At 39.4% G+C, this 25,606-nt stretch overlaps 1 protein-coding gene across 3 annotated transcripts; it reads left to right on the top strand.

The window, feature by feature from the left end:
* The first annotated feature begins 2,393 nt into the window (after positions 1-2,393).
* Positions 2,394-24,685, top strand: clocka (clock circadian regulator a). Of its 3 annotated transcripts, none has more exons than XM_044026521.1 (23): positions 2,394-2,452; positions 7,788-7,865; positions 14,646-14,849; positions 14,940-15,031; positions 15,740-15,799; positions 15,941-16,089; positions 16,187-16,278; positions 16,389-16,478; positions 16,849-16,969; positions 17,119-17,232; positions 17,647-17,765; positions 18,259-18,341; positions 19,361-19,467; positions 19,590-19,737; positions 19,860-19,935; positions 20,007-20,151; positions 20,255-20,355; positions 20,461-20,559; positions 20,925-21,083; positions 21,270-21,434; positions 21,825-22,012; positions 22,187-22,448; positions 23,077-24,685. In XM_044026521.1, exons 4-23 carry the CDS (start codon positions 15,012-15,014, stop codon positions 23,365-23,367), a joined length of 2,589 nt encoding a protein of 862 aa, XP_043882456.1. In that variant the 5' UTR covers positions 2,394-2,452; positions 7,788-7,865; positions 14,646-14,849; positions 14,940-15,011; the 3' UTR covers positions 23,368-24,685. The 3 variants fall into 3 exon arrangements, with proteins under 3 accessions (XP_043882456.1, XP_043882457.1, XP_043882455.1); XM_044026522.1 differs by lacking the exon at positions 2,394-2,452 and adding an exon at positions 2,610-3,103 and having other exon boundaries at positions 20,464-20,559; XM_044026520.1 differs by lacking the exon at positions 2,394-2,452 and adding an exon at positions 2,610-3,103.
* Positions 24,686-25,606: the final 921 nt, after the last annotated feature.

Genomic DNA, 25,606 nt, shown 5'->3' with positions numbered 1-25,606 from the left:
GCAGGTCATTAAGTAACACAAGATTTAATAATGCAGGTTTGCATTTTAAATTATAAACATAATTGTGGAAATAACAAAATTAACTCCAATATCAATATTATTTGTCATTATGAGTCAAAAGCCATCGCTTTATATTTGTGTTAATAAAACTGCAACAGAGAATTCTCATTATAAATAGTGCATTTCTAAATATAATATTTTCTTCCTGTATTTATCGTCCTACATCATAGCGGAATTATGATTTTTAACAGTGTGTAACTAAAAAAACTAAAAACAAATCAGGAGGGCAAGTATGTCATTGCGAGTATAAACAGCAGGGGCCGCCATCATCCTAAAAATAAATCTGAATCCAAAGGTACCACATCTGCAGTTGAGATGTTCATGTGCTGATATTATTGTGGGAGGATTGAAATGATGAATGATCTTTCCATGGAATATTTTGTTTGACAAATATTTCATTGGCTTTGTTAAAAAGAACATACTGTGTTAACTGGATTGGCATGAAACCTAAAAAGTGCAGATAAATATATATTTTTTCATCACCTTCTTTATGTGAATTTGGATAATAATAATAATTATTTTCAACATTATTATCCATTTCCCGGTATCACAATCACCAAATGAGCTGCTGCGTAAAACATCACAGGACCTATTGTCATTCAATAAAACACAACCATTACCTGACTTTAAATTGGACTACAAACAATAATCCAAGGCTGATTTTGAGATTATTTCACTCAGTTTTAATTTGAATCATTGTCAGAATTGCCAGTGTCTGTAATTTGTCCAAAACACAACAGTCTGACTATGGATTTTATTAATACATTTAATATAATATAGCAAATTATAGTAACAAAAGAAAATGGCAGATTAAAATTCCCATTCACACAGACAACTTTAGAAAAAAAAACAAAAAACAGTTCCATTCACATGATTCAATGTGGCCAACAATGGTAGTGCAGGATTTCTTGCTTTGGTTGTTTCCATGGTGATAAGCGCCAAGCCTGAGGCAGAGAAAACAATTTGATGACCAATGGTGAACATTTTTAAATGTCCACTATTTAAACTGTCTGTGCTGCTGTAACATTGACAGTTTTCCTATGGTGGGACTAATGAAGAAGTATCTTAAAAGTACCAATTCTGTTCCTTTTGTGTTCTTTTGTTCAAGGTCTGACGGCAAACTTTTTGCCGTCCCTCGTTTTGTCTGTAGCTCTCCTGTCGCCTGCCCTGCACGTGTGACCCATAATATGACCATATTGCATCCAAGACTGTCACCTGTCCCAAATAATACCGGAAAACTTTTTGTATACAAAAGTTGTGACATGCCAGCAATTCACAATCTACACACCATCCCATAATTGTATAATGTCTGTATAATTAAACAATTACCAATAAATTATAAAAGAGCTATAGATATAGCATTCTTCTCTCTTTTTCTTGAAAATACTTTTTCAAAAAGGACATGCATTATGTGTTGGCATAAAGTCTTTATATCTGTGGTAATTAAATACTTTTTCATTCCTTGTCTCCACAAGTGATTATGTCTAATTTGACAGATTCTGCCCTGTGACAGTGGCATCACAGACATTTCAGGGAGCAGGGGCTCAAGTACAAAAAGGGGCACCCCTTCAGAATTATCATTTAAAAACAAAAGATAAAATGGCAAATCTTGTACTTGCTTACATATTTATTTCAGTAATCATATAATCATGCAAATATTCAAAGTGTCCATTGCAAAATTACAAGTTAAAGAAATAATATTAACACTTCTGTGTTGAAATCTATTAAGAAAACAATAACAAGGCTTCCATAACAGTACAGTACGGTACGATTTGGAAAGGTAAAGCCCTGTGCTTCGACTCAGAGCAGTATCTTTACTTTGTAGACGGGGTGTGCGCTGTGCTGGATGGCTGGGTCAGTGAGATATGTAGTGTGACGTTGTACCGGTGCGGCGACTACGAACAACAACATTATTATTACTATGTTACCCCAAGGAAAGGGTACCAACAATGGATTGGTTGGGGCTGGTTATTTTGGTGCTATTCCTAATGGAAACGCAAAAAAAACATGTGCCATACCATACTGAACCAAATTGTTCCACTCGGTGGGAACACTATTACACACCTTTAACTGAGAATTAATACCATTTGACACATTAAAACAAATATATAACATTAGAAAAAGAAATATTTTTCAAAAGGGGTCCTTACCTGGTCAGGGGGTAAAAGGGCAGGTGCACGTTTATGCACTTTTGCATTACAATGTGGCTGTTGTGATGTATATGTGCATATAATTATCTGAATCTGAAGGACAGCAGCACGATAGTAAAGACCCTTTCGGCTCCACTTCTAACTTCATGAGAAGGCTGCTGCCTCAGCTCACTCAGCGCAGTCCACCGTCAGCAGCGCCACTGACTGAAGGGATATCCCGACGAAAGGGGAGACTGATCGGGGTAAGTGTGACATCTCAGCTGGTGACCTCCGCTCCATGTTCATGTGTGTGCAGCTCAGCTGGTGTCTCCCTCACTCCCTCCCCCTCTCACTTTCTCCCTGTATGTGTGTGTATGTGTGTTACTGACATGAGTGACGCTGCAAACGGAAGAGTTTTTTTTTTGCCTTTGCTTGTTTTGGTGTCAGGAACTGGCCAAAGGCCCGGTGACCCACATTCTCTAATGCTGCATGTTAGCTACAGCTAGCTCACTCCGGCTAAAAGTGGGTTGACATACATATGTGAGATTGTTGCGGGCGAGTTAACTGCTCGCTGCGTTACGTTACAAACTCGTGAGGCAGCTGGAAAATCCCGCGTATGTGATTTTTGACGACTAGTGGATCACTGACAGCGTGTGTCGCGTGTCGCAGTGAGTGTGTTAAACTGTTATAAAGCTGATGTTGTATTTTACAATTTGACGTTAGCTCGTAAGCTAGGTGGCGTTAGCTGTGTAGCTGCCGGCCGGCGTCGTCGGAAGGACAGACGTGTTACACCTGGTTCGTCACTTCACACACGGCGGAGTGGACCGTAGTTCTGGAGACTTTACATACTTGACATCCGCTCACGACTCTCCGACTTGTGTTCTTCCCACATCTGCTGCTTCTTCTTTGCGAGGGTATGTGTCTTTCTTTCGTATTAATCACTGGATCTGTGACTGCTGCGTCTCAATCCAGATTCCCAGGCTGGTTTTGTCTGACCTGCTGTTTCTCATCCAGCACACGACATTCACCACACAGCCTCTCCATGTTCTGTCCTGTACCTGTTGGTCTTGTCCCCAAATGTCTGTACATCTGTACCAGAGTCACATTTCCCTGGTAATGAGCCTACTGATGCAGCCTGATGTTTTATCTGTGAACCAGTCACATACATGTAAATCAAATGAGTATGAGAAATAATTTGGCTCCTCAAGAAAGCGCAGAGCACACGGTATAAAATGAAATATATTGTCATTATAATTAGCACTTATGGCATAATTACAGGTTGATTCATTTATTTGACAATCACTGTCATCCGCTATTATGTAATTATTACATGATAATTATTTATGTAAGTAACACTTGTTAACTTCATAAATCCTGTTTAGTGTAAAATAAAATCTTTGTTTGATCTAAAAGTTTTTGTGGCCTGTTTTGTCTATACCGTATTTTTTATTTATTTATTACAGTCTTTAAGAATCTAGCCATAATAATCTTTTTAAGGACAATAATGGCCATATTGAGTCCCAGGTTCACGTTGTTTCATAGTTTGCAATACATTTCATTCAAACCTACTGTAAGTATATGACTCACTGTGGTTTGATACAGAAACTAAAGCACTAATTAAGTATTCAGCCTCATATATCATCTGTTTTAAATTGATGTTTGTAGAAAGATGGAATCTAACACAAAGATGCTCGCATATAGGATTGCACAAAGGATTTATGACAGGACATGATTAACTATTCTTCCCAGCAGGTAAACTGCTTTGTCAGCACACACATAAATCAATTAAACATGAAGGCATTGTTATCAAGCAACCTTGTTGTTTAAACAGTCAGCTCGCTGCATGTGCAAATGATATTCTGAACCTTCAGGGGAAGTATTTTAGCATCAGGAGCCTGTTGCTCCTGCTGCTCTGTCATCGTGTTACAGAATCCTCTGGAGCCTCCTTCTGGTTCTCTCAACTGTTTTAAACATATGGACCATAGGAGTGAGTGTGAGAGTGAATGGTTGTTTGTCTCTAGCTGTGTGTGGCCCTGCGATGTACTGGCGAATTGTCCAGGGTGTACCCCGCCTATCGCCCGATGTAGCTGAGATTGGCACAGCACCCCCGTGACCCTCTGGTGGAGGATAAAGCGGTAGATGATGACTGACTGACTGATTACATGTTTTAAAGCAATTTGAGTGCAATAAACCAATATATAAGCCAAGTCTGTCATTGCAATAGATTTTAATTTCATGTATACATTTTTTATTTTACTACGATGCTGATTCTGATGTGAGATTCAAGACTAATAAAGGCAGCTTGAATCATTCAGTGGACTGAAATTGCACTATTGGTAGAAAATGTTAGCAGGGTCATTAGAAGTCTGATAATGAAGAGTGAAGTTTGGAAACTGCAACTGTAATTCTTTGCTCCTGCAGCCTCAGTAAAATAAAAAGTTCTCTCAGTGACTGTGTATTCGTCAAGGCCTCAAGGATGACTTCTGTAGTGTCAAGAGCTCAGGGGCAATCTTTCGACTGACATTTCACATTCCACAGCAACAAAAGGGGTCCACAATTTATGGGAAAAACCTCAGTAACCTTTAGTATTTACAATCCCTCTGTTTGTGCCTACTCGCATACATAGCTAATTTCATTAAGGCCAACTACGTGCAAAAACCTGTCAGACCTGCTATCATGAGACGTAAGTCTTGACTCAGTGTTTTGACTCAGTCTGTGCCAGTGGTGACCGTGACTTTGACGTTATCTCGTGTCCTTTGCAGATGAATCCCCCATAGCTATAACTTGTAGGGATAAAAGTACTGGAAGTATTTTAACTTGTTCAGCATATGAGACTTAACTTTTGATGGAATTTGGTCTCTTATTTTAACACCCAAGATGCTGGCAGTCTTAGCACAATTTAAATTAAGCTGGGGAAATTTTCTTATTAGTCTGTAGAATGTTATATTCTGAGTCAGCTCAGCTACATTCAGTATTTCAGTCCTGATTGAGTCTGCAGATTTATGAGATTGCTTGTGAATTTGCTGTCATTGCATCTGCTGACTTCACAAGCAGTGGTCTGTTACTGTATGCTCACTGACTTATGCTCCTTTGACCACAGGGCAGCAGTGATGGGAAAACTTTAATGGGCTCACTTTGTCAATAAATATAGACTATACATTTATACATATATACTATGCAAATACAGAGACAGTACATTCTCAGTAGAGCAATAACAAATCCAACAGTCTGTCTTTACTGTTTGGGTTTCTTGAGCTCTTAACAAAAATATGTCCACTGACAGCAATATTAGTTGTGAGAAAAGTCCTTTTCCCACAAAGCATTGTTTCTCTGATGACCTCTTAAAGCTGAGTGGAGTTTTCCTCTTGAAGATGATTCAGACTTAGTCAGACTTTACTTTCTCTTTCTGCAAAGAGCTGCAACTAGCGATTATTTTCATAATCCATCAATCTGACGGTAATTTTCTCTATTAATCGAGTACTTGTTTGGGCCGTAAAATGTTGATTGGCGTCTCCTCCTTTTGGTGTTGTTTTGGTGGCCAAATTTTTGGTGCATCTCTAGTTTTAGTGATTTCTTTGTTCTATGGAGCAAAGAAACCAGAAAATATTCACATTTAACATGTTAAAAAAATCAGAGAACTTGTTTTATTTCTTAAAAAAAAACACTCAAACCAATTGATCGATTATTATGGAGCCCTTCTATTTTTCTTTTTTAAAGCGTGTGCACGCTTTATAACGCGCATGCGCAACTTATTATCATAAGTCACATGCACACTTTACTAAGTTGTGTGTGCGAGATAGTAAAGCACACGTGCGACTTAGTACCCTAACTTCCAGGGCTCCGTAGTTTCCAGTTGTTTGAACAGATCTGAGTTAAAAAACCCCAAAACAACGTATCTGTCATTTTACAGATCGTCTCACTGAAGAAAGAGATGATCGTAATTGTTCACGTTTGGCCGTTGTTGTCTGTTTTGATTCAACGAAGCGTTTGGACCTGGAAATCGTATTTTGAAAGGGTGTTACTTCAGATTTAACATAGACGTTGCCTGTTTCCGCTAACACACCCTATGTCATGACTGAAAACCAGCAAACACCTATGTGCCAATCCCAAGTATGCACTAATTCCAGCATTAAATCAACACTTAATGAATAAGCAAATCTTACACGTATGGCTCCTATACAGGTTATTACATAATAAGATGATGCTATATGATTTTTAGTCCTATCAAGAAGTTCTGAGAGATTTTACATTAATATTGAATTGGGATTATTTTGACTGAAATTGCAGTTGTGATGTGATTCACTATATGATAGGAAATGGTAATTATTACATAGTTTCATTTGTGCAGATCCGTGATAAATAAAGATGTTTTCTTCAGTCTGTAGCATATGGTGTGTATAGGTCAGGACAATATTGAATCTAAAATGGTAATTTGACACATACAGTATTTTGGCTTTAAGAAATAGTGCACCTTCTGCTATTTGAAAATTGCACTAGGCCATATATGATTTTGATTAAATTTAAATAATTGTTCAGCTCTATTATCAAGTAAAGAATCATGTCAGGTCTACTGGGTTTCCTCAAAAAAATGCGTGTTTGTTTTGGGGGATGCACCATTAGTCATGAACCAAAGAAACTGGACATCATTGTTAGCTGATGCAAGGAATGTGGCAAATATAATGAGGCATGGCATGACCACAAACTAATCTGAAGAGCAGCAAAGGTAACACAAATGTCTCTGAACAGATAAGTGGAGGCATTTCTTCAAATAACTCATGTTGTACTTTGTGCCCAGTGTATTACCATGAGTATTAAAACTATTTTATGACCAGTTTGAAGGACTGTCAGTCAGTCAGTCAGTCATCATCTAACCGCTTTATCCTCCACCAGAGGGTCGCGGGGGGTGCTGTGCCAATCTCAGCTACATCGGGCGATAGGCGGGGTACACCCTGGACAGTTCGCCAGTCCATCGCAGGGCCACACACAGCTAGAGACAAACAACCATTCACTCTCACACTCACTCCTACGGTCAATTTAGAGTGTCCAATTCACCTAAGCCCCACATTGCATGTTTTTGGACTGTGGGAGGAAGCCGGAGAACCCGGAGAAAACCCACGCACACACGGGGAGAACATGCAAACTCCATGCAGAAAGGCCCTTGTTCCAACCGGGGCTCGAACCCGGGTCTTCTCGCTGCAAGGCAAGAGTGCTAACCACTACACCACCGTGTGACCCAGTTTGAAGGACTGGTACAATAAAATCATAACAAGGGCTATAAAATATTCAGTTTCCTGTGCATAGACACACACACACACACTCCTTAAAATCACTATGTAATAATGAGACAAGGTTTATGGGAATGCACTTCTAAGAGCAGATGTTTAAAAGTAGTTTCCCTCCCCAGCTGATGGCCAGGGGCTTGCCTCACACTGTCACTGAACTTCCAAGAGGTGTGTATGTGTGTGTGTGTGAGTGTACGATCAGAGCTGCGCTCTTATTTCTGCAGTGCTGTGGGAGGCTCACAGTGACAATGGTCTGGTTTAGTAATGCGAGTTTCTGCTCATTTGTAAACATAGCTTCTCTCTTCCTGTTCACTAGGTGAAGAATTCAGATTAGATTACTAATCTGTCAAGCGGCGAAGCGGTTATTGAATCAGCCGTCACTCATAGACATAAGGTAAGATATAACTTCTGAATTATGCTGTTGTTTGTGGCAGTGGACTGTTTTTAGAATTTGTCACTTTATTAAGTAGACAGTCTGTGCCAATGAAGCATGGGGAAGCGTTATTCATTTAGAACTATTGCAGGGCCTCAGTGTTATTCATTCACGCTTGCATAATAGTATATTTCTACAGTCTGATCTCTGTTTCTCCTGAATTTAAATAACACAATCACCACAAAGTACAAAAAAAAAGTTTGGTACACTATATCATGCATTGTAGATCTATTTTCTACCTCATAGCTTAACATTAAGCAGACATCTTTTTTTCCCCACATTAATGTAGCACAATGAAGTGCTTCCCAAACTACACTTTGAGTATGGATGAAATATTGATATGACAATGATGTAACAGCGAACTTGTCTTTATTCATACATCCTCAGTGAGACACTTCATCCATGTATTTTGGGTCAAAGCAAAAAGTCACATTTTAAAACCAGGTTTTGAGCTGTAACATACTGCTGATTGAAACAAACAAACAAAAAAGCAGCAATTATTGTTGCTATAACTGTTATGTCTACAGCATCTTACAATTCCTGCTTGTTTGTATTTTTAATGATGTATTATTTATTCTACTCATCTAGAATGAAGTTCAGACTTCCAGAATCTTATTCAGGACAGACAATACAAACTAGTGCAACCAAATTAAGCAGTAACAATTAATGGAAATAAAAAGGTAACAACAGCAGCAGTGTAAACAGGAGTTGGAATTTTTAATTAGTTACAAGGAAGCCCTGAAAAATATGATGTTGGCAACATGCTGTATTTAATTTACTGTAGCCTGTGTTCCAGTTTATAATTAGAACTGTGTGAGGTCTTCCCATGTAGTCCAACATGTCCCTTGCTGTAGATCCAACTTATATGCAACATGTGACTCGGCTCTTTTGTTATCATGTCTTTGTCCAAACAGGTCCTCCCTTTTGCATATGAATAATTTAATAATTTTTAATAATAGTTACTTTTAAATAACAGTAATGAACTACAGCATCTCAACTCTTTAGTTGTGATCTCTGAACTCTGATCTCACTGTTACAGTATTCTCTGAATTAGTCCTTTTCACCCTCTTGTGGACTCACCTCCTGTGTTGGCTCATGAGATACTAATTATTATCTATACTAATTATTAATTTTCTAAAATGCTTCTGTAGTCAAATTCTAAACACTTGGCATATTGTTGAAAAAATGTCTATGGTCAGGCGTTTAGTATTTTTGTTGCTACAAATAGTGGGATTTTGAATTAGGGTAATTAGCTTTGGAACTGAACCAGGAAGTTCTAGTTTCAGTTGACTCTCTAAAAGCAGCCGGAACATTGTTTCACTCTCTACTTTGTCATGATAACTTCTAAAGCTTTACTGATTGATCCAACTACACTGTTAAAACTACTGCCAGGTAGCCAGTGTAAAATGTGATGATAATTATTTGCAGTTGTTAAAAGATGACCCCAATAATTACTTAATTAAATGTAAAACATTTAAAATATTGATGCATAAAATGTAGAAACTACATTTACAAAACATATTTCAAATAAAGCTGCAAACTGAAGTGTTTTTGGTTTTTTTTAAAGACATGATACAACACATGATCATAGTCACATAACATCATATTACACAGCACTAACGACAAACAAGTGACTACTAATTGGTCTGCATGAAGAATGATGTTTGATTTGAGATTGTGCCTGGGCAGACCATGGAAGCACTGTATTCAATTGAGATTAACTCAGTAAAGTGAATTTTGGCCTGGACGAAGTAGGTTGGGTTTGCCCTGACACATCAGTCTGTCGAGTATAATGAAAGTGTTATAGTAAAGGTTCTCACAGAGCATGTTTCAAATGGTTTAACTTGTCTTGGGTGCTAGTGTTAAAGTTAACATAATTAACAGTATGGGTTGCTGGTCATATGTTGGTCACACTGTGTTCATAGACTGTGAATGGACTGAAAGAGCTGCATGTCTTTAGTCATAGCTTCCCTGTGCTTTCAGTTGCCCGCCGAACTTCAGTGACCCACTTGGCAGCAGTTTGAGGCCCCTGGCTGAGTTTTTCTCTGCTGGGACAGGAGGCCAGCAGTCGTTGAGGGGCCTCTGCCAACCACTGCTGCTTGCCTCTCAAACATTCCTGTCTATGGTCTGTGGAGTGAAAAAAGCAAAACAAAGACTCCTTTTGTGCCTTTGGTTCTGTAGATGTGTTTGCATGGAGTGGAAACACAGCTGGCTGCCCAGCGTTGAGGGATGGTTTGCCCAACTGTGCTGCAGTGTGATGGGCAGTTTTGTAGTTTTTTTTTCCAGACTTAATGAACATAACATTGTTAAAAACAGTCATCAGAAAACGTAGGGGAACAGATCTTTGTTTACTGTGGGTAGGCAGGATTTGTTTGTATTAACGATGGGATATATGACTGATTTATTATTTGTTTGTATGTTAACATGAGTCTGTTGCTTGCAGGCTGACACACACTATTATTATCATTCATATTTTATAGTACTTGAATGTTCATCAGCACCAGTGTTGTTGTTCTTTTTTGAAGTTGGACTGAATTGAACAGTTTTCCTAGAAATTATGTAAAAGCCGTAGTCTGTGTTATGACACCATGAAACCAGTTTACCTAATCACTGAGATACAAAAACCACCAGGCAGGACTGTCTGCAATCAGGGTTCAAAGACAAAATAATGCTTTGTCAAAAAAAATGTGAACGATTTTGTTGAGTCATTTTTCGTATGCTGGTTGGTAACATTGTTGCTGGTTCCTCATTTGATGAGAGGCAATGGAAAGCTCCACAGAGTAATGTTTTCGACTACTGAACACTGCAGAAAAATTTGTCACAGTGGAAAACGCAGTGTTCTGACTTACTTACTTAACAGTAAAGCCTGTGCTTCTCCTGCTAAAACTGCTTTAAAAAGAGCCTATTGCTGTCCTAATCACAGTACCACATAATAATATAAGACAAAATTGGCACAAATATCATTCAGATAATCACATAAATAATAATGGAAAAGTAGGATTTGGCAGTGTTGTTTTTAGGAAACAAAGCATCCAAACATACACATTTTTAAGAAACTCTTTAGCTTGCCTCTGTATGAAGCGCTGCTTGTCCAACATTTGTATATTAGCAAATAGTTTAAGCTCCCATTAGAGTGGTATCCTAATATCTGATGATGGTATCCTCTCCAGTGGAGCATTAAAATACAAAAGCTGTATATAGATGACTTGTTTGCCTGGATACTTTAATTATGCCACTTATAATGTTCTTTTTTTGCTCTGCTCTGTATATGCAGTTCCTTTCCTCTTATATATATAATAGTAAAAGCACTCCCTTATATAGAAAATCCACTTCATAATAGAAAAAGGACATACTTCATGAAACTCTCTACAGTCTAAGTCTGAGTTTCATCGTATGAAGGAGGGAGCATCAGCTGTAGAGGAATTCAGCCGGGCTATTTTTACTTCTTACGGTGAAGCCAGTTGCTATGGTGTTACCCATTGGCACCGTTGCTATGCTGGCATCTCAGTGAGGGGTGTGGAGGGGTGTGTGTCAAGCGGCACCATGGATCCACCTCAGGGTGACTCATATCCTCAGAATTCTGCTGCCCTACATATGAGTATTCGTGCACAAATTCACGTACACATACACAAACAACAAAGACAAACGGCCATGCTATGTGATCAACAGAGAACCAATGGAGTGTTATCCGTTTCACTTGATGTGTTTGAGGGTGTGAAACATACATGGAAATTATTAGGTGTGCTCATTTAAATACATCTGCTAGTCAACATGGTGGACATTTGGCACCTGCAGTGTTTTGTCCCCTTCTCGTTTGTTGTCACTTACACTCGGAAACCTTTGTACATCATGTAATTAAGTGAGGAAACATGATATGCAGGATGACTGAAATACTGCTCACACCTTTTAATGAAGGCACTTGCAGTGTAAAATGCTTAAAACAAGTAAAATGGCTTGATTGTGTTGATGGTGAAGTGTAGCATCTTTGGCAAGAACATGAAGGTACTGCTTGTGGAGCTGTGATTAAGTTAGATTGGAGGAGAAGAAAGTAGGTCATTGGGCCAGCAGGTCACCGAAGCACAGATGACATCACAGTTATACAACCCATGCTCTCCCAGTTACACAACACTCACTCTGTGCTGCAGTTACTGCTGCAACCTCTGCTGATACTCCACTGTCAGCTCTCCTTTTTTCTCTTATTTTTCTCTCAATTCACTTGTATAATTATTAATTTCTGACCTCTAGTTGCCTGCCTGTTTTCAGCCATGTTGTGTGGTTGAATGTTAGTGCTGCAATGTGTAATGGCTGTTGATTTTTGTTGTTGTTGATGATGTTAGTCACGGTTCCCACAGGTCCTTGAAATCATTGAGGTTTGTGAATTTGAATTTTTGTTTTTCAAGGCCCTTGAAGGTTTTTTAAAATTGCTCATAAATAGATGTGGGTCATTGAAAGTGCTTGAATTTTGTGCAAGAAAGAAGTCAATGTTTAGGTAAATGTCTTCTGCTGCTGATGTGTCCTTGATTGTTACAACGCCACCTCCTGTTCCATGTGTTCTGTATTGCTTGTTGTGCATAAGTGGGCACTGCTCACTGTCTCTCTCCGTGGTTGAAATGAGATTCCAGGCAGAACAATGAGTGACTAACGTTAAGCAACAGAGACCAAATCACGCTATGCCTAGGAAATGCAAATTCATGGCTTACCAAAGAAAATTACAAAGACTGACTTGACCAAGATCCCATAGTGTCATAGAGTGTCCTGCAAATCAATAAAGGCGGATGCCATGGGCAAAGCAGCTCTTACAATTTGCCCTCCCATCTTAAACTGTGTACAGCACATTTGGTCCTTGAATTTGAGTCAGTTGGTCCCAAAAAGTACTTTGTGCCAGTCAACCAATTTGTGGTAACCCTTGTTCATATTCTGCCTCTGTTTAGTCTTTGTGAACAGGAACAACTGGGTTGGTTTTAGCAATAGAAATGTTTCATTGGTACTCGTTTGTGTTTTCAGTCATACTTCAACCTGTCTCACTTCCCTAGTGTGGTGTTTCTGTTGGCTCCATCTGTCTTGATGTGAAAAGACACACTCCCTGTGTGCTAGTCGAAAATGTCAGCGAGCGACACAAGATCTAAACACTGCTGTACTGAAAAACAGAGAGAGAGAGAGAGTCTTGTGGAGATGATAGGCTTAATTGGCACTGTGTGAGTTAATATGACATTGGTTTGAATGTAAAAGACATTTGTTTGTGTTTAAATGATGCACTAAAGCTTTTAAGTTTTTTGGTACGTACAAACCTGTAGATAAAGCCCTTACTACAACTCTCTGTGTGTAATTACTCACATGTTTTGACTGGAAAACAATACTGCTTTGGTGAAAGTCATTAGGCTCGGGTGTTAAAACCTACTCCTCCTCTTACTGTCGCATTTTCCTTTGTGTCTGCCAAACCAAAAGGTGGAACAATGTCTTTGTTTTCCTTGTGTTGATGAACTTGGAACCAAGTTGATTTAATGTCTTTGTATCAACACAGGTCTTCTGTTTAAGGCCATTTAATATAAATAGGTCATTAATTTACCTTACTTTAGACTTGAGATCTTCAGATGTTCTGATGTTGTCATTTTAATATTTATTATCTATGTTTTTCAAAGTTGGAACAGGGGATTGAAGTGCTATTAAATGCGATTGAAGTAAAAATATTACATTTCACAAACACATTTTAATGCATCAAGGAACGGAGCTCTGTTCGTTATGTATTCAGTGACTCCTGAGATATTTTCGGTGCCTCCCCAAAATGATAATATTGCTCATGGTAACAGACTTGATGTTTTACGTGCAAATGGTATGACTGCAAATGCTGGTGTGTACCAAGATACGGGAGAACAACACTGCAGGGATTTTCTCACCTTCACAAATAGGCCATTATTGTGACTAAACCGCCCACACAGGTTGTGACAGTAACTGGTTGAGGAAAATAAATGGGTCAGATATTTAGGCTAAAGACCCAGCGGGCTTTCTCATTTTATATGACTCTCTATTGTAGTCCTTCCTGCTGAAGGAGGAGTCAGGAGGTTGGAGGAAGGCCGAGATGGGCTGAATCAGTGGGTGGTGGATGTAATAGGCGATGACGGTGTGGTGTGTGTGAGTGTGGGGAGGATCAAGCATGACTCAAAACTCTCCTACACTTTTGTTGGAGATGATGGCGCTGGTCACTTCAGAGACACTAGAGAAAATGTGATGGTTGTTTGGTGTGATGGTTGCAAGCTGTCCCTGCCGTAATAATTATAACAATGGCCATCACACCGCTTTAAAAGGACTGACCTGCTCCATCTGACACAGATCCCTCACACTTTTTTTGGAATCAGGAAAATATGCATGTACCTCTTTTTAATAAACTGCCAGGCTGCTGAAGTAAAGGTCCACCACAGTACAGCAGGAGACAGCTGGTCATCTGGATCTTTAGGAGAAGAAGCATGGGGATAAAAAATACCCAAAAGAGTTGAACCCATGCAAAATTAATCCATCACTCAAAAAAACCCATACAGAGCTAGCTCCCTCATAACTTGACATTAAGTGGCTAAGTGACTAATGAATGATCAGTAAAAGTAAATATAGTGCATACAGTATGCTGCATGTTGTAATGAGGGCATATAGGTAAAATGACAAACTATACTCCCAGCATCTGTATCTGTATAAGACTTCTCTAATGACCACAATATGTTTTTTTATTATTTTCATTTTTATCTTCGGTAGACTCAGATGTTGCTGCCATGTGCCACACTCTTGCCCGAAGCAGACGAAAAACTCAGCTCAAAGACCTTTTGATCGAGGACATTTTCAGAGACTCTCCTCCAGGACTCGCAGAGCTCTGCCACCACAGTGTATCCACTCAGCCCCTGTCTTCATCCAGAAGATGCTTTCTCATGCTTTCACCACACTGGCTGTACTGTCAGTAAGGTAAGATTCGGATTTGAATGAACTCTGTTTTTAAACACTGATGCAGCTGTAGTTACCGTATGTTGTGGTCTTTGTCTTTTTTAATCAAAGGTTTATTCCCAAATGTCTACCTCACGATTAAAAGACCCCTCTCCAACACTGCGACCCTGAACAGGATTCAAAATGACCTCGAGCATTGACAGGTATGTTTTGTTTTACCTGTATTTGGCTTGCTTTGTGCCTCCTCTGCAGGCAGCATCCACCCATTCATCTCTCTCTGTTCATGCTTCCTACTCTTGTGAATGTGATGGGTCAGGAACATAGAGAATTGATTCTATCATATTTTGCAGAAAACACTTGCTTGGTTAAGGAAGTGAGTAGATTTTGTTGGTCAATGGACAAATCCTGTTTTGTGAATGTGATGTCTCAGGAATACCTCAAGGAAATCCCAAAAAATTCATTAGATTTCTGTTGTTGTCAAAGGTCACAAGTCAACGTTACTGTAACCTCTGAATTCTAACTATACATTTGAAGCTATACGTCCTAAATCAAGCAACCATTTGCCTATAATGACAAAATACGCAACACAGTGTGTTATATTCCATTCATTCTTAGTCCTTACTACATACTATATGTAATGAGTCTTGGATGAGGATTTAGGATTTGGTGGAGGGACACAACCTTGAGTTATTATGCTTGTAATATTGATTGAAAATAAACAAATATATTGGATTCTAAGTCATAGAATCCAATATTAATTGATCCATCACACTTGTGTTGATTGATTTTAGACTGATTAAGCTGATTTTACGGACACTGTTACTGATTAATGTGTTCAATTTGATTATTTTCTGCTTTTAACTCGGAGTGAAAACTGTTTGGCTTTACCCTCTGGTTTCTTTGCTCTGCAGGGATGATAGCAGTATCTTTGATGGGCTAATGGAAGAAGATGAGAAGGACAAAGCAAAACGGTGAGATCCTTGTGCTTTGATCCTCCGTCAGTTTGTCATTTTTATTATTTCATTGTTGTTTAATTTTTAATGTATAATAATGCAGCTTTCACCAGTGCCAGACCATAGTAACAAAAGAAAATGTGTAATTTGTGTCTTAAGTATGTCACGCAACAAGTCTGAGAAGAAACGCAGAGACCAGTTCAATGTCCTCATCAAGGAACTCGGCACAATGTTGCCGGGAAATACCCGCAAAATGGACAAGTCCACTATTTTGCAGAAGAGCATCGACTTTCTACACAAACACAAGGGCAAGAAACACTATTGTTTGTTTCACTACAAGCTTTATATTCCACAAGCTTCATTTGGATTTGACCGTTATCTCACCTTTTTTTTTTCTTTTTTTAGAAATCGCTGCTCAGTCGGAGTCAACAGAGATCAGACAAGACTGGAAGCCTCCTTTTCTTAGCAATGAAGAGTTCACTCAGCTGATGTTAGAGGTGAGCTTAGTCTCTCTTTGCTAAACATGGAGCTCTATATTTTTCCATGTCATTCTTTTATTTACATGCAATAATAAAAGTAAATTAAAGGAACACCTTTTTTCTAACAGGCATTAGATGGATTTTTTCTTGCAATTATGACTGATGGGAATATAATCTATGTTTCTGAGGGCGTGACGTCTCTACTAGAACATTTGCCTGTAAGTATAATGGCTCAAGATGTGAATTAATGGTAATAGAGAGTAGTTTTAAAGTCAAACTCCAGTTCAGTATTCACTATGAAAAAGATTTTAAATTTGATGCACCATTACCATATTATTTACCATCATCCTTGCCGTAGAAAAAAGTGTAAAGCCTGGGTTAGATATGCTGCTCAACATGTAATCCAAAATGCAGCTGTGGGATTTCCCTAATTGCAATCTGGATTTGAAAATTGCTAATTATTCAATATTACAATATTGTCATACAACAATTCAATTGGTTTGGACGAGGTGATATACACTCATTGCGCTAAGTTTAAGTGTGAAAACATTATATACTCATCCTCATTGAAGATGTTGTGTGTTTCAGTCTGACCTTTTGGATCAGAACCTGTTAAACTTCCTACCCATGGGGGAGCAATCAGATGTGTACAAGGCTCTATCCTCTCATATCATGGAGGGAGAGACACTCACACCTCAGTATCTGAAAAGTAAGTGCTACAGATTCTGAATTGTCATCTTGTGTTATGTGTTGGAATTTTCGATTCTCTGTTATGCTCTTGTCAGCCAAGTGTCGATGCTTAGACTGAGGCCTTGTGGGTTTTTTTTTTTTTACCACCGTCTTTTTTTTTCTCTTCAGCAAAAAATCAGCTTGAGTTCTGTTGCCACATGCTCCGAGGGACGATTGACCCCAAAGAGCCTCCTGTGTACGAATATGTCAAGTTTATTGGAAACTTCAAGTCCCTGAATAATGGTGAGTTCCACAACAAAGGTGTTTCAAGGGTCCAGTAAAAATTAGCAACATCCAGTGGTCTAACCTATGGAGAACTTCTCCTCTTACCCCTTCCTTTTCCAAGCCACTGGGGAATTACAGTGGCTTTCACATACCAGGAAAGATGTCATTCTTCATTTGTGTCATAAGCATTCACTTCAAAATGTGAAAGGCATACTGTGTCTGGTTTGTTTATTTGGACTACTGTTGAAAACATGATGGCGCAAGATGGTGGCCGCATAGAGCGAAAGGTGTGGTACACCCTCAACAGGTCGCCAGTCCATAGTTTCTGCCACTAAACCGTCCTAAATGTTACGCACTAGAGCTTTAAACCTTCACAAATAGGCAATTTTTCCTGCTTGTGAGGTCTAACAATGGCATTTATTTTTTCCTCAGTGCCTAACTGTACCCGAAACGGTTTTGGAGGAGTGATTCAGCGTTCACTTCACTCTGCCTTTGAAGACAGAGTGTGTCTCATAGCAACTGTAAAGCTAGCCAAACCACAGTTTATCAAGGTGAGAGTCCACATTACCCAGTCCACCCAAGGTAAACAACGTTTAGACTTCTCTCTGTGTTTATATGCCATCTGCTGTTGCCATGTTTCCTTTGTTTAAAAAAAACAACAAACCCACAGTAAGAAATGTTTTTTTACTCGTTGACTGTGGGTGGAAAATGAAGCTGCTCTCAGACATCGTCTGACGTCTGGACCTTTGCTGTTGTGAACACGTCTGATCCAAGACATTCTCCTGCTGCATTCAGCTCGAGTGTTGAGGTTGATATAAAAATCATGCAGCAGCAATCAACATCAACCGTTCTGAGTCATTAAAAGATCTTAAAAGTAATTTTCATATTTCGTAAAGGGAATACGACACAGCATGCGTTAAATGCTAAAACTAGGCTCTTCAGAAACACATTGTCTCCTGAGCTGAGGATCAACGATCACTCATCATAATGATTTAGTAGAAAATGTCTAAATACTAGTAGTCTACATTTTCTTGTCCTTCACAGGAGATGTGCACTGTAGAGGAGCCTAATGAAGAATTCACCTCCAGACATAGTTTAGAGTGGAAATTTCTCTTCTTGGACCACAGGTAGATTTATGCCTATTTTTCAATGTCTTCAGTTCTGTGTGCTTTTTATCATATAAAACATGTTATACTTGAATGAATTTGCTGATTCATGGCCCTAAGAAGAAATGATCAGATTATGTTTTAAATGTATGTATTTTTTTGAGAAACAGAGAGACCTTAGTGGGTGTTTCTTGGATATTATAGTACTGTGTAAAAGTCTCAGGGCACCGCCAGCTTTGTGTTTTTTATGTCGTATCAAATTCTGTGATCATTGGCATTTGTACTGGAATGATGTGACTGAAAGTTGGTCTTATATATTAGCAAACTGTCAATAAGTACAACTCATACAACATGTGTATGCAATGTAAACCTGGTGTAAAAGACCTTTTCCACAGCAGATATTTGCCGACATAAAATAGTAGAACCAACAGAGGTTTTACCAGTAGCATTAATTATTTTAACTCCAGGTTTAAGATAACCAGGGTTGTGCTGTTTTTCACGTGTAAGGGTAGGTCACACTTAATACTCAAAGCTGTTTTTTTGTAAAAATGATTATATTTATTACAGATAAAACAACCAGATAAAGATAAACAAAACTAGCTGATGTTGGTGTGTCTTCATTTAGATTTAGCTGTAGTTTGTTACTGGTGTGAAAGCAAAAACATGTAAACTGTCACCACAGATATGTGATTTTGGCATCAAAAGAGTTGTTAAACTACTACTAAATCAATTTTCCAATCGTGTCAATACTGATGTTATGTGACTATTTAGCTGTATTGGTTCAAACATTACTAATAAGAAACCGTGAAAGAAAGTCATCATGGTTTAGAAGTGGGGTCACTGAGGTCAAGTTGCATGCTGTTCCGACAAACATTGTGTGACCTGGGATCATTTATTGGCATGTTTTCATCTGTTGTGGTAACTTGATGGCAGTATGAATGTGAAGAAGACTTGTTTAGAAATCAGTGTTAGTATTTTAAAAGAACAACGTTTCCAGTTCTCAATATAATGTAATTTAACAATAATATTTATTTGTCCAGAGCTCCACCCGTCATAGGTTACCTCCCGTTCGAGGTCCTGGGTACGTCGGGATATGACTACTACCACGTCGATGACCTGGAAACACTGGCTAAATGCCATGAACACTGTGAGTTCACTTTTCCTGGCATCAGTTTAGGTTAAAAGCCTAAAAAAACCTATTTGTCAGATGCCTTGTGAGGTTTTCAAACTTTAAATGATAATCATCTCCTTCTCTTGGTTTCATTGTAGTAATGCAATATGGCAAAGGAAAGTCCTGCTACTACAGATTCCTTACCAAAGGGCAGCAGTGGATTTGGCTCCAGACCCACTACTATATCACCTATCATCAATGGAATTCCCGACCAGAGTTTATTGTTTGCACACACACTGTTGTTAGGTACATGGAAGATTTACCTTCTGATATTTATGTATATGTAGGTTTGAAAATAAATAAATAAATAAATAAATAAATGTAATCAGGACGGTATGAACACAATTTTTATTACTCTCTGTCTATAGTTATGCTGAGGTGAGGGCTGAACAACGCAGAGAGCTTGGAATTGAAGAATCACCACTGGAGATCACAGCAGATAAGGTAAGATTCAGGACACTGTAGCCAGTTTTCCCTCATTCACATTGCTATTGACACTGTGCCTCTTTTTGCAGCACTATCAGGATTCAGGCTCTGAGTCCCAGCTCAACACTTCCAGTCTGAAAGAGGTTTTAGAGCGCTTTGATCACAGCCGGACACCCTCTGTCTCATCTCGCAGCTCACGCAAATCATCACACACAGCTGTGTCTGACCCAGCCTGTAAGCACCGTTAACAAAAGCAATGTGGCAGCCCCCACATCTTAAATTGAAGGATCTCCATGTAAAAAACACTGAGCATCATAAGTCATTGTTTTCCCCTTAGCATCACAAATGAAGCTTCAGGGAGACCGGAGTACATCAGGTCGCCAATCTGTCTCTGCCGTTGAGATGACATCACAACGGAGGTCGTCTATCAGCAGTCAGGTCAGTGGCTAGACTTGTGTGTTGAGCATTAAGAGAGGAGATGCTCCCTGATGTCTCTCTTCTCCTTATCCTGATTTTTGTTTGTGTCTGTATTGTTTCTATTAGCAGTCGATGAGCTCCCAAAATACAGGACAAAACGTAACTCCATCCATGGTTTGTCAACAACAGCAGCAGCAACAACAACAAGTACAGAACAGTGGACAAGTAAGACATATATCTCATATATGTACACTCTACAGTGTTATATTAACAGGACACAGAGGGACTCTGTTAGATAGATCTTTACCAAACTTGTCTTCCTTGGGTCACCTTTCCACTAAACTTTTTGGAAATCAGTTCAATATTCTTTGAGTACTCCTGCAGAATGACTGATTATCTGACAAAAGACAGAGGTAATGGACATTGTTTCAACAGTTTTGTGTATAAATATGAAACGTATTAGTCTGTATGAAACTAAATGCAACACACTGAATGCGATCTTAATCTCAAGTGCCATGTACCACAAGAATTCACATATAAACAACCAATTTTGTATCCCTTCATGTTTTCATGTCATTGGTCTTTCACAGTCAATGGTGCAGTTCTCCAACCAGTTAGATGCCATGCAGCACCTGAAAGACCAGCTGGAGCAGAGGACCAGGCTGATAGAGGCCAATATCCAGCGGCAGCAGGATGAGCTGCGGCAGATTCAGGTGGAGCTGCAGAGGGTGCAGGGACAGAACTTACAGGTGAGACTGCATGGGAGTATGTGGGAACAAGGAAAATACAGACCAACTGATCAATCCTTGTTTTGTGTTTTTATTATTTTGTGATGAATTTACTGTTTGGATGAGTCCTCTGGCGTGGGAGTCTGCCATATGTTCCAGATGTTCTCGCAGAATGGAGATGGAGAACTAACTCTTAGCTCTGTTCAGGTGGCCCAGGTGAATGCTGTGGTGCAGCAAGGAGGGACGCTCAGCATGCAGGGCCAGGTCATCTCTACAGGGCCTTTACAGAACAGCATAAAGCAACAACAACATGCTGTCCAGCCCCAATCCCAGCAACAAACACTCCAGGAACAGAGTACAGCACTCTCTCAGGTCAGACCAACCAAATACTGTTCAATAAAGTTCCCGTGTGTAAGAATTAGTGACATCTAGTGGTGAGACTGCGGATTGCGACACATAAATGCCTTTCCATACCATAAGGATGTAAACTCTGTCACAGTGCTTGCCACACTTGGATTCTCCCACTCTCTCTGCTGTTAATGTGGGTGGAGCCTCTTTTCTTTGTTTTTGTGTTATAGGTTTCTGCTTCAAAACACCAAACACACACACACTCTGGCTGGTTTGTCCACTCATGCTCCTGTAGGAACATCCGAAAAACAAATGTTACACACTGGAACTTTTAAACAACTTCTCGCTGTTGCATACTGATTATTTTGTGTGCACTTCACATGTTCTCACTGTCTCTGGTCCTGTCTATTTCAGTCTCAACGGCCATCTCTCACTCTGCAACCACAACAAAATCCACTGCCTGTGTCTCTCTACAACACGATGATGATCCCTCAGCAAAGTCCTGCCAACGTGGTCCAGATCGCCACGAGCCTGGCACAGAATACTGGACACAACACTCCCGCAGTGGCAACATTTGCGCAGGACCGTGGTGCTCAGATTAGGTTTGTACTCCATCTTACAAACACCAAAATCTTTTTTCGCAGCTACCTTGTATTTCTTCACTCACTGCGTGTTTATTATTCAGTAATAGGGCTATATTTCAAAGTTCACAAGTGTCATTTCCATGTGTGGCTGTTACCTGCACCTGACCTTTGCTCACTTCCTGTCTCTCACAGGTTTCCTGCTGCTCCTCAGCTGCTCACCAAGCTAGTGACAGGACAGATGGCATGTGGGGCTGTCATGGTCCCCACGACCATGTTCATGGGTCAAGTGGTGACGGCTTTCGCTCCCCAGCAGGGCCAGACCCAGACCATTAGCCTTTCCCAGCAGCCACCACAACAGCAGCAACATCAACAGCTGGAACAGACGCAATCGCAGGTCACAGCCATGCAGCCAGGGCAGACTCCACTGGCTCAACAGCAAACGCAGTTTCTGCAGGTAAGTAGAGTAACACTGCACTAGGCAACTTTGCAGTTTAGTGGTTTAAACATTTTTTTATGAAGTAATTGCAATAACATGCCGCACTGTGCGGAGGTAGCTGTTCATTTTGGTTTGTTTAGCTGCAAACTTAATTTCATTTTGGTAAATAGGAGGATGTGCATGTGATTTCTCACAGTTTGGAAGTCACCACTGAGTAGCGAGTAGTGATTAACAGCATTTACTCTGTAAGTAGGACAATGTTAAAGATGTGTGGTAAAAAAAAGAAAACAGTTTTGATAATCTTGAGGTTTTTTGTAAGATGTGGAAAAAATGCAACCATTTCTTAGATAACCACTTTTTTGACTAAATGGTTAGTTTATAATAAAGATAACAGTTTATAACTAGGGCTGCAATAACAGTAGTTGCAGCCCTAGTATCCTGGAAAAATGATTAGTCTTGCTGTATTGTATTAGTAATTGGTGTTAATTCACATAGTTGTACTTTTTGTGTTTGTGGTTGCCGCGAGCCAGTGTTTGAGAAAAAGTAGTGACTTTCCATATCACATTTTTCCTTGTGTATTTCAAGTAATATATGAGCTCAGCAGGTTGACCTTTTTCCAGCTGAAATCTAATTTGTTTCACCAAAGGCTCCTCGGCTTCTTCATGGAAATCAGTCCACACAGTTGATCCTGCAGGCGGCGTTCCCTCTGCAGCAGCAGGGTACTTTTGCCGCCACAACCCCACAGCAGCAGCAACAACAATTACAACAGCAGTTGCAACAGCACCACCATCACCACCAACAACAGAAGCAGTTACAACAGCAGAAACAGCAGCAGCAGCAGCAGCAGCAGCAACAACAGCAGCAGCAGCAGCAGCAGCAGCTGGCTCCTCACAGAACTGATAGTTTGTCTGACCGCTCCTCGATGCAGCCACATTAGCTGGCTACAGCCGATCAGAAGTGGAGTGGGACAAACCTGTGCCTCCGAGGCTCGGGAAGTGATTTGGGGGCGGGCTGTGGCTTCCCTCGCCTCATACGGATCTTTAATTGTTTTGCTGTTTGCACATAATTCTGGAGCTCAAGGCACCACAGAGAATCCAGGACTGGGCTCATTGTGGCTCTGGGTAGTTGGTGTTTGGCTCCGTATTGAAGCCTTTTCTCCAAGAACATGGAGCCATGTTCCCTGTGAAGGACAACCCCCTCCCCCCAGCCCCTCCTTGTGTGTTCAGTGGATGCGTGAGTGTGTGTTTGTGTATGTGTGCGCTCTAAGTAACCTCACAGGATTATTTTATGCAGAGCTCACCAGTTAATGCTGTGAAGCTTCAAGGACGTCCTGCAAAACAGCCAAAGGCTTTTTTGTCTTGGATGCTTTCTCCTATTCTCGTTTTTGTCAAAAAAAAAGAAGATAATTATGGGTCAGAAAATATTTTTAAGAATGTGGTGTAGATTGAACTTTTATTGTACAGAACATTGTGTGTAATATGTAATGTAAATATACTGAAAATCTACTATTTTATATGATGCATGAGGTGAAATGCGTATTCTGTTCTTCACAGCTTTGAATATGCTTTTTTTTCTAGTAATCAACGAAAAAAAGATCTTAAAATGCACAGTGGCTGATATTTTTCACAGACTTCCTTTCTCCGAGAGGATGCGTTTGTTTGTGCGTCTGCATAGCATACTCCGTCAACACTGCTTGTTGTGTCACAGTTTGTAAAAATCCTTGACCCATATTTTCACAGAATTTCATAAAACTGTCAAAGACGATATGCATTTTAATGTATTTTTAAGCTTTTTAATGTGCTTAGAACTGCACACTAAAGACTCCAAATACAGCTTGAGTCACATATTGTGAATGAAATAAATACTACCAAGATTAAGCTACCTGTACGGTGTCTGAAGACACTTAATTCCACATATAAACATGTGTCACTTATAGAAGACATACAGTATATATTGTTAACATGTTGCTATCTTTCTCAGACTGAGCTTCAGTTAAATGATATACCAAATGATTTCCCATCAGTTTGCTCCGCATCCATTCAGCCTGATCACTTTCTGGAGTTTCTGGAGAGGCAGACGCTGGTGCAGTGATTCCCCAAAGTGTGGACTGCACAGGAAGGCTGTGAGAGGTTATAGATGCATACAATTGTGTTTTGATTTTCAGTTTCATTATTAAGTTTCAAATCATCATTACATGCTCACAGTCACTTTTAAGAAGTCATCGAAGTAATAAAACCAAGCTGTGGGATTTGAAATAAGAGTTATTCCTTTTTATATGAAGTCTATGTGTCGCGTGTTGAAGCACATTTACACTGTAATACACTGTATGAGAAGAATAATAGAAGAACATATTATATATAGATATATATAGAGATATATATCTATCTCTCTCTCTCTCTATATATATATATGTATATATATATATATATATACTGTATATAGATGTATATATACAGTTGAAACCAGAAGTTTACATACACTACATAAAAAGACACATGTGCTTTTTTTCTCACTGTCTGACATGAAATCAGACAATCACTTCACCTGTTTTAGGTCCGTTAGAATTACCAAAATTATTTCTATTTGCTAAATGCCAGAATAATGAGAGAAGGATTTTTTAGACAATTTTTTATTACTTTCTTCAAAGTCAGAAGTTTACATACACTAAGATTATTATGCCTTAAACAATTTGAGAAACCCCCCCCCCACACACATGTGATATCAAAACATGCGGCTTGATTGGGAATGGTGTGCTATGACTTTACTTTTTCGAGTAACCATGGTGACAAAAATCGCAAAAAACTGCGAATAATTTCCACATACACATGAATGGGAAATGGTCGAAAGAAGGAGAAAAACCAAGCCCACTTTGGAGCATCACAGTGTCGTCATACTTTAACGTAGGAACGTGATTGTAACTTTAAACGGGTCACAAAACTTGGGAATTTTCTCACCTAAGACAAAGTTTTGATACATATTACAGTTTAAGTTTTGTACATTTTTTTTTTTAGGTTTTCCAATTTTACAATGATTGTGTGGGGCGTTGCATGGGCATCGCCTGTGTGACACACTGAGCTGAGATCCAGAAAAATAATCACAAAAATCTCTAAACAAACTCTTCTCCTGCCCACAATTTCCAACCTACACAGACAATTTTACATAAAAAGTCATAGTAT

Source organism: Solea senegalensis, linkage group LG5, assembly GCF_019176455.1.
Source record: "Solea senegalensis isolate Sse05_10M linkage group LG5, IFAPA_SoseM_1, whole genome shotgun sequence".
Classification (NCBI taxonomy): Eukaryota; Metazoa; Chordata; class Actinopteri; order Pleuronectiformes; family Soleidae; genus Solea; species Solea senegalensis.
The sequence above is the reverse complement of the archived record's forward strand: the minus strand, read 5'-3'. Positions and strand labels throughout refer to the sequence as shown.

Bases quoted from the DNA above. Each gene is read 5' to 3' on its own strand.
- clocka (XM_044026521.1), top strand. From the start codon at position 15,012: ATGACCTCGAGCATTGACAG. The intron at 15,032-15,739 runs GTATGTTTTGTT...TTTGCTCTGCAG, and splicing joins ATGACCTCGAGCATTGACAG to GGATGATAGCAGTATCTTTG. The intron at 15,800-15,940 runs GTGAGATCCTTG...TTGTGTCTTAAG, and splicing joins GAGAAGGACAAAGCAAAACG to TATGTCACGCAACAAGTCTG.